The 1,179-nt window shown below is 41.1% G+C and overlaps 1 protein-coding gene across 1 annotated transcript; it reads right to left on the bottom strand.

Annotated features, from left to right (window-relative positions):
- Positions 1-246: 246 nt before the first annotated feature.
- Positions 247-894, bottom strand: LOC138896404 (uncharacterized). Its single transcript, XM_070181239.1, has one exon. The coding sequence runs from the start codon at positions 892-894 to the stop codon at positions 247-249; it is 648 nt and encodes a 215-aa protein (XP_070037340.1).
- Positions 895-1,179: the final 285 nt, after the last annotated feature.

Below are 1,179 nucleotides of genomic sequence, written 5' to 3'. Positions count from 1 at the left end.
AACATCACTACTCAGTTAGCACATTCATACCTAAGCCGAATTTACGGGGCATTACATTATCTCCCCCTTGGGATCATTCGTCCTCGAATGATTGTCTTGGTTGTAACTATGACTAACTCTGGACCTTAAACGAGTCTGATAGAGATATGCGAATACTAAACTGAATGACTACTGAATTGATTGAATACTGAGCTGACTAAATACTGAAATATATGGAGATTATAATATAAGGTCTAAATGGAAAGGTTAATTACCTTCTACATTTTCTGCTTGCTCTTCAAAGACATGGGGATATCTGGACTTCATGTAATCTTCAGCTTCCCATGTAGCCTCTTCAACCTTTTGATTCCTCCAAAGCACTTTCACTGAAGCAATTTCCTTAGTTCCGAGCTTGCGGATTTGACGATCAAGAATAGCCACTGGAATTTCTTCGTAAGTCGGGCTATCTTTAACCCCTATAATCTCCGTAGGAACCACAAGAGACGGGTCTCCCATGAATTTCTTCAACATAGACACATGAAACACTAGGTGTATAACATCTAATTCTTGTGGCAACTCTAACTCATAAGCCACCTGCCCGATCCTTCGCATGATTCTATATGGCCTAATATAGTGGGGACTGTACTTCCCCTTCTTCCCAAATCTCATAACGCCTTTCATAGGCGAAACTTTCAGAAACACCCAATCATCAACTTGGAACTCTAAGTCTCTACGTCTTACGTTTGAATAGGACTTTTGGAGACTCTGAGCCGTCTTCAAACGCTCTTGTATCATGTTGACTTTCTCCGTAGCATAATAGACCAAATCGGTTCCTAACAACTCCGCTTCGCCAACTTCGAACCAACAAATTAATGATCTACACCTTCGCCCATACAGAGCTTCATACGGTGCCATCTTGATACTAGAGTGGTAGTTGTTATTATAAGCAAACTCAATGAGGGGTAGATGATCATACTAATTACCTTTAAAATCGATAACACACGCCCTCAACATATCCTCAAGAGTCTGAATGGTGCGCTCTGCCTGGCCATATGTCTGAGGATGAAAAGTTGTGCTGAGGTTCACCCTTATGCCCAATCCTTTCTGAAAGGATTTCCAAAAGTTTGTTGTGAACTGAGCACCGCGATCTGAGATGATGGACAAAGTAATCCCATGCAATCGAAAAATTTCTTGGATATA

This window comes from Nicotiana tomentosiformis, chromosome 1 (genome assembly GCF_000390325.3).
Source record: "Nicotiana tomentosiformis chromosome 1, ASM39032v3, whole genome shotgun sequence".
NCBI classification, from domain to species: domain Eukaryota; kingdom Viridiplantae; phylum Streptophyta; class Magnoliopsida; order Solanales; family Solanaceae; genus Nicotiana; species Nicotiana tomentosiformis.
This window is presented reverse-complemented; position numbering and strand designations above follow the sequence as displayed.